We start from the raw sequence: 7,569 nt of genomic DNA on the forward strand, positions 1-7,569 counted from the left end.
AACAGGATGGGAAGAGTGGGAGACTGAAAGGAGAACTTTGTCAACTCTGTGACATTGTGTACTGTTTAAACTTTTTGTGGAAATGTGATGATATGTTTTATGTGCGATGCTTAAGTCAGTAAGCACACCTTCTCCAAAAAAGGTGTGCTACAGATGTCATCATAAAAAGAAGTCAGACAATACAGACATGTGCTTTGACCCTCACAGTCTGACAGGTGAAAAATCACATCACGAGCCTGTGTTGTGGCACACGCCTGTAATCCTGTAACTTGGAAGGCTGAGACAGGAGGATCGCAAGCTCAAGGCCAGCCTCATCAACTTAGTGAGGCCTTGTGTCAAAATAAAAAAAAAAAAGGATTGAGGATGGAGCTCAGTGGTAAATTGCCCTGTGATTAAATCCCCAGTACTAGAAGAAAAAAAAGAAAAGACTATGTCATTGTTATCATTTTAGGCAATACTTTAATCTTTGCTTTTTTCCCAATTCATGTATTTGAAGTTATGCCTGCTAGAGCTTAGTAAAAAGAAAGATATATAGACTTTCTCAAACTACTAAAATGGTAATGCCTATCTAATTAATTATGATGAAATAAAGTATATGTGCAAACAGTATGAGACACCTTAGTTATTACCTCAAAAACAAAAATGGTGTATTTATATGAAATGAAACAAAAATGAAAGTACCTATCACTATACTGTAAACAGAAGTAACCCTGCCACGATCACTCAGGTCTCAGGTGATTCTAGCAAAATCAACATCTTTCATCCACGCTACCAGCTGACTGGCTGGCTAGACTTCTGCTTCATCCAGCTGCATACAAATACCATCCTGTGACTTTTCATATAAAAAAAAAAAAAAAAAAAAAAAAAAAAAGCCCTCATGCTTGTGTGTGTATGTGTTAGGGGGGTACTAGTGATCAACCCAGGGTCTGGCACACGCCAAGCAAGCCCTCTACCACTGAGCTACATCCCCAGCCCAAGATGATTTGATTTTAAAAAACCCAATTTTAGTCTGGACTTATGTTTCCACAGTTCCAAAACTCTCACACAGGTCAAGCATCTTGGTAGGGACCACTAAGGCCAGAGTTAACTGTTTTTGGTTTTTGTTTTTGGCACTGGGGATTGAACCCAGGGGCACTTTACTACTGAGCCACATCCCCCATCCTCTTTATTTTTTATTTTGAGACAGGTTCAGACTAAGTTGCTTAGGTTCTTGCTAAGTCACAGAAGCTGGCCTTGAACTGTGATCCTCCTGCCTCAAGCCTCCCAAGCCACTGGGATCACAGGTGTGCACCATCACACCTGGCTCAGTCAGCTGTTTTCCCCACGAGACTGATTCTGTTCACTGAATTGTCTGGTTGCTGAGTAAGTACATAGACGCCTCGGCCACACTCGCCCCCCTCAGGCGCACTGACTGTACCATGGTGTTGCAGGAAGCGGCAGATGGCACTAGAGGAGTGGGAGGAATCAGACCTGACTTCACCCTGGCGGGCCCAGAGAAGATCAGCACTCCAAATTCTGAGCGCCCCTCACAGTTTTCCACAGCATTTATAGGCTGTGTAGTGTCTTGAATTTTCTAGTCTAAAATGATACATGGTTGTGCGCAGGGCTTCAAAAAATGATACACTATTGTGTGCAAGGTTTTCAAGCAGGAAACATCTTTACAGAAGCAGAGAACTGGCTCCTTTTATAAGCCCTTCAATAAATCTCTAGCCCTGACACCTACCCCCCACCACCAGGCTTCACAGGGGCATTTACACTTCAAAGGAAAGTAGTTAGATCCTAGGGAAAGTCCTTTACAATCCAAAAGGTAGGAGTGAATGGTGCTAATTAGGTTTCCTGGAAAGGAGGACTAGAATAGGGAGGGGAACTCCCTTTCCCAGGTACTATTTCCCAGGCACTAATCTCATGGACAGTGTCCTTAGTTTATTTTGCATCCAGGCCTGGGTTAGTTTCCAATTACAATGAAACCTCCCTGCTCAAAAACTTTATCATCCTGTCTTACTTGAGATTCATGTGTTTATCTGTCACTGTATCTTTCAGGCTGAAAATGGTAGCTGGCATGGTGTTCTTACAAGATGCTAGCTCTTACCCAAAATAACTCATCTAATTCTCACATCGGTTTTATTTATCCCCATTTCACACATATATACAGGAGAGATCCTAGATCACTTAGAGACCAAGTGAGGCCAGTCAGTCTAGCTCCAAGTTTCTACTCTCAGACGCTATTTTATCTGAAAATCATATGAGCCAATTTCTACTTTACCTTTACACGTGTAGAAATGCCAAATAAACTCATGTTGAGATAAGCTAATGAACTGGCCAATTTACTTATTTCAAAAATGCTAAAATGCTATTACGTTTGAGAAACATCACATGCAATCATTAAAAACAGGATTTGTCCTCATACGTATGGCCTTGACCCCATACAACAGAGAACATGGCCAGTGCCCTTGAGTTCAGCAGGCATGGGCTTTTCACTCGAGTTAAATATTCATTGTATCATAAGCTACAGTTAATGAAAAATGAAGCAAAGAGTTAAACTTTGAACTCAGCTCTTTCTGTCTGGAAAGCCTTTGACATCTGTTTTCCCAATAACTACACCGATAATTTTCTGAAAAACAAAAGAGTATAGAAGACCAATATTAAACACAGATGTAGATGTAAATTTAATTTCATGGACTTGTTATATTTTACTGGCTCTAACAAACATTTTTTACTAGGAATCATTTAATATATTTATTCCAGACAAACATCTAAAAGAACTTCATAAATGTTCAATTCACAAGGAATAAGTACAAAGCAATAAGACAGTTAGCTGCTATTGCAAATATAATCATTTGATACTTAGTATGGTTCTACTTTATTTCCAATCACTAGATAGAGCACAGTAACTGTCCTGTGCTGTCAGTCCTTACTGAATTCATCCAAAGCACATGTATGATACAATTTAAATTTGCCATGGTCTTCAAAGCTTTCCTTTATACAGGGTTTTCTAACATAAAATTGCTTAGCTTCTTAATCCAAACATGCTGGACAGTAATATTAATTAAACTTTAACAGAACTTACACATTGCTGCTAAAAAATCTAAATTCTCAAGTCCTAGATCTTAACATTTATCTATCTTAACATCTATCAACATCCCTTAAATATTTAATGTTCTCTTTGACAACTACCAAAGAAAATTTTAAACATGCCTTAAGAAATAAAAGATAATTATTTTTTTCTGAAGGGAAAAGCCTAAATTTGTATTACTAGCAACTGATTTTAACCTTGTAGTAATCTGTGACATTTAAAATACAATCAAGACTGTCATATTCTGATTGAACTGTTAGCTAATTTTCTTGCATTTAGATACACTACCATTAGTTCTGAAATTCCATATACATGCACATCCCACTCAATTTTGTTGGAGAAACTCAACTAATAGAAATGTTGAGTAAAACTTACTAACTGAAGAGACAATTAGCAAATGGTTCAAATGGTTTACCTTTTAAGGAAAACTTTTTGTTGTTGTACTTTGAAGGAAAACTACAACAATTATGATTTTTAATATGAATAAACTCTGAATTCCAAATTATTAAAGTTACATGTAAATTTATCCCATTTTAAGAAATCTGATTTGCAAAAGCCAAATGTAAACAGCACACTGTTTAAAGACAGGGACAGTAATGATGAACAGTAACTGCTTCAAGATAAATATATTCCCTTGCGATTCCACCCAGACTTACTTTAAATAAATTATTGTCTCAGCATGTTAGAAATCATCTCCCCAAAACTCCTCCCATAAAAGTCATGAAAAGCACCATAATAGCGAGTATTTAAGACGATAACTTGAATGATTTGACTTAAAAGCAATGAATGAAAATTTATACTGCTAAAACTCAGCGTTTATTAAATGTACCACTTTATATTATACAAAAATACTTTGATCATTTGGAACAACTTAAATGATTGCTAGTATATTGACAATCATGTCTCCTACTCTACAGATAAAGGTTTATTTAAATTTAAGTCTCATAAATATAAAGAAGCTTAGGGATACTTAATATCTAACAATAATACTAATGCAGTGAGTGTCCATATACTTGTCAACTATACAAGCATGTGCCCAATGAATCAATAATACTGATACAACATAATTTTACCACATCAAGTTTCATTAGAGAATGATCGGACTACTCTATCGTTGAAACCTACCAGATTAGCCATATTTGGATGCAGATCTGAAAGTGCAGTGAAGGCCTTTGGTACAAAAGAGCTTGCCATTTTTAATCTGCATTGTGGAAAATATAATTTAGATGTATAAATTAAATATTCAAAATAAACCATGAAGATTACAAAATTTAAAAAAACTGGGAAAGCACTGGGTATTTTACTCATTCTTTGGAAAATTTTTGTTATAATGATGAAATGTAAATTAACACAGATTTAACCTACAAAAAACAAGTTTAAAATGTCCCTTTATAATTTTGAATGACATAACTAAGTAATGTCCAGAGACACACACATCTTATGAATGTTCACAATTAATAGAAATGTTGAGCAACTTTCTAACTAAAGGTAAAATTAGCAAGTAGCTGACCTTTTAAGGAAAACAACAACTATTTTTTAACATTAATAAATTTTGAGGAGTGGGGCTGTAGCTTAGAGGCAGAGCACTTGCCTAGCATGTGTGAGGCACTGGGTTTGATCCTCCAGCACCACATAAAACAAAACAAAACAAAACAAATAAAATAAAGGTATTCTGTCCATTTGTAACTCAAAAAATTCTTTTTAAATAAAAATTAAGAAGATAAATTTTAATTGCAAATTATTAAAGTTACAAGTAAATTTTTCCTTTTTAAAATGGGATATGACATAACTAGGTTTCAATTTTCACTTGCACTTTTTAAAAAGTGAGTGGTGTGTGGGCTGGGGATATAGCTCAGTTGGTAGAGTGCTTGCCTTGCATGCACAAGGCCCTGGGTTCAATCCCCAGCAACACAAGTGAATGGTGTGGCCAGGCCCAGTGGCACATGCCTGTAATCCCAGTGGTTTAGGAGCCTGAGGCAAGAGGACGAGAGTTCAGAACCAGCCTCAGCAACTTAGCAAGGCCCTCAGCAACTCAGTGAGAACCTGTCAGTAAGACCCTGTCTAAATAAAATACAAAATAGGACTGGGCATGTGGCTCAGTGGTTGAGTGCCCTGAGTTCAATCCCTGGTACCAAAAAGAAAAAAGTGAATGGTTTGGCCAGGTTTCAAGTTTTCACTTTCTAAAGCAATGCAAAATTTAGCAGTCTTTGAGTACCACATAAATTTAGAGTTTCTTAGGAGATGATTCAATGGGACATTTGAAGATTTAAATACTAATTAGCATCAAGTCTCCCTTAAAAAATACAGCAAAACTCTACTGTAAGCACCTCAGATTATGCATTTGGTCACACTGTGTGGAAGGATAGGTTGTGATTTTGAACATACCTCTAGATGCTAAATGCCATAAGGACAGAGGTGGCATCTTACGTATGCTTTCATCCCCTCCCTTTCCATCTCCTCCCTTCCCCTTTCTTTTCCTTTGTGTCACTGGGAATTGAACCCAGGAGGCTGTACCACCAAACTATACCCCCTCACTCTTTCTTTGGCCTGATCTTCTCTGGCTTAGTATGCAATATCACTCTCAGAAATACTCGCAAAAGCATTGCAGATTCATTTATTCATCCATCCATCCATCTGACCAATATTTATTAAGAGCCTACAAAGTGCCAGACAAAGGCCACTGAGGTAGCTCAGTGTGGAGCGGTTGCCTAGCATGCTGGGTTTGATCCCCAGCACTGAAAAAGAAAAAAAAAAGTCAAGTGCTCGACAATTGAGGTGGGAGAGGATGACGTTTCAAGTGACTGGCTTTTATATAAAAACACAACCCACCTACACACCAACTTCTCAAATTTTTATCCCTTAGCATCTTTTGGTGGTCAGTCACTTACGTGATATCATATAATCTCTTTGAAGTTTCTTCAGTTCTTAAAATTATTCAGATTATATGGTGATATATTTTATAGGGTTTGTCAATAAAAATATGACTTGCTTCTCTTCCTGGACATTTTGAGAAATACAAGATTAACATGAACTAAAGAGTTCAATATGGGAATTCAGTGATTTCTTAATTCATCAGCGACTATTGTCCTTCTACTTTACAAATGTATTTCCTTTGTCTCCAGTGCTGTCTCCTAGCCCAAGTTTCAGTCATTCCCGAGAGTACTGCAATAGCCTGAGTTCTGCGTATTCGTTCAACACCCATGGATCAAGTGTCTGACACATGTCAGGTCCAGAATCAGGAGAGGGGACAGAGGTGTGGGATGGTCCCTGAACTGCTCCCTGTACCACCCAGCAGCCTTAGGGAGGAACAATGGGCACAGAGGGCCAGATGTGGGACCCTACTGTACGGCCACCAGGCTACCCTCACAGGGGTGCAGGGAAAGCGATAGTGATGGACTCCACCCATTCGGCAGTGGCACTGAAGCCACGGGTGCCCGTCATGAGATGCGCCCACACAACAGACAGTAGCAACACCATCACCATCTCTGACAGCTCCCCAGCACAGGCTTCCTGAAGCCCCCTCCCTGAGCTCTGAGTCCAGCTCCTACTTCTGAAGGGTGAATGGCCGTCTGACCTGAGTCCAGACTGACGGACTGGTTTCTTCCCAGACCGTCCTGGTCCTTGTTTCGTGTGGCAGGCCCAAGCCTCATGTCCCAAGCTGGAGCTTGCCTCCCGAGGAGAGAGCTCCCAGGCATCCTCAGGTCTCAGGTAGGGAGGAAGGCAGACTCCCTGGACCCAGGTAAGGAAGAGACACTGCGAGCTGCTCATTCTAAGAAGATGGTTGGCTCACAGGTCAAGCCAAACCTTATTTTTATTGTGGTGTTGGGGATTGAACCCAGAAACACATGATCAATGAGTCGCAGTTGCCAGCCTATTATCTATTTTGAGACAGGATCTCACTGAGTTGCCCAGGTTGACCTAGAACTTGCAACCCTCCTGCCTCAGCCTCCTGAGTCACTTGGGATCATAGGCATGAGCCATCATGCCAGGTCAATTTTCTGATTTTGAGGCCATGATTGCAAATCATGAGCAGTCTGGTTAGTGAGCTGGACACCTGGGCCTAGGACCAAGGAACGGTGAGCAGAGGAGTAGGAAGGAAATCCAGGATAGCTTTGCTGACCATGTTACTTCCCAGAGCCAGGAATGCGTAGGTGTGTGCCTGTGCGGGCTGCCTGCTCTTTTCAGAATGAGAGTTACTCAGGGGTCCTAAGGATAGGTGGTGTGCTGGGGTGAGGAGGGGTGAGGAGGGGTGAGGAGGAGTGAGGAGGGGTGAGGAGGAGTGAGGAGGAGTGAGGAGGGGTGAGGAGGAGTGAGGAGGGATGAGGAGGAGTGAGGAGGGGTGAGGAGTGAGGAGGGTGAGGAGTGAAGAAGGTGAGGAGGGTGAGGAGGGTGTAGGAGTGAGGAGGGTGAGGAGTGAGGTGTGAGGAGTGAGGAGGGTGAGGGGTGAGGAGGGTGAAGGAGGTGTGAGGGGTGAGGAGGGTGAGGGTGAGGAGATC

At 40.4% G+C, this 7,569-nt stretch overlaps 1 protein-coding gene across 1 annotated transcript in view; it reads right to left on the reverse strand.

The window, feature by feature from the left end:
• Nucleotides 1-6,940, reverse strand: part of MEIOB (meiosis specific with OB-fold) — a 27,982-nt gene extending 21,042 nt beyond the window's left edge. Inside the window, exons 1-3 of the mRNA XM_079121029.1 lie at nt 6,648-6,940; nt 4,199-4,274; nt 2,554-2,611 (exon numbers count right to left, since the gene is read on the reverse strand). Coding sequence (XP_078977155.1) covers nt 2,554-2,611; nt 4,199-4,274; nt 6,648-6,841 — 328 coding nt within the window. The 5' untranslated portion in view covers nt 6,842-6,940. The remainder of the gene's footprint in view (nt 1-2,553; nt 2,612-4,198; nt 4,275-6,647) is intronic.
• Between the last annotated feature and the right edge of the window lie 629 nt (nt 6,941-7,569).

Source organism: Sciurus vulgaris, assembly GCF_902686455.1.
Source record: "Sciurus vulgaris genome assembly, chromosome: 18".
NCBI classification, from domain to species: Eukaryota; Metazoa; Chordata; class Mammalia; order Rodentia; family Sciuridae; genus Sciurus; species Sciurus vulgaris.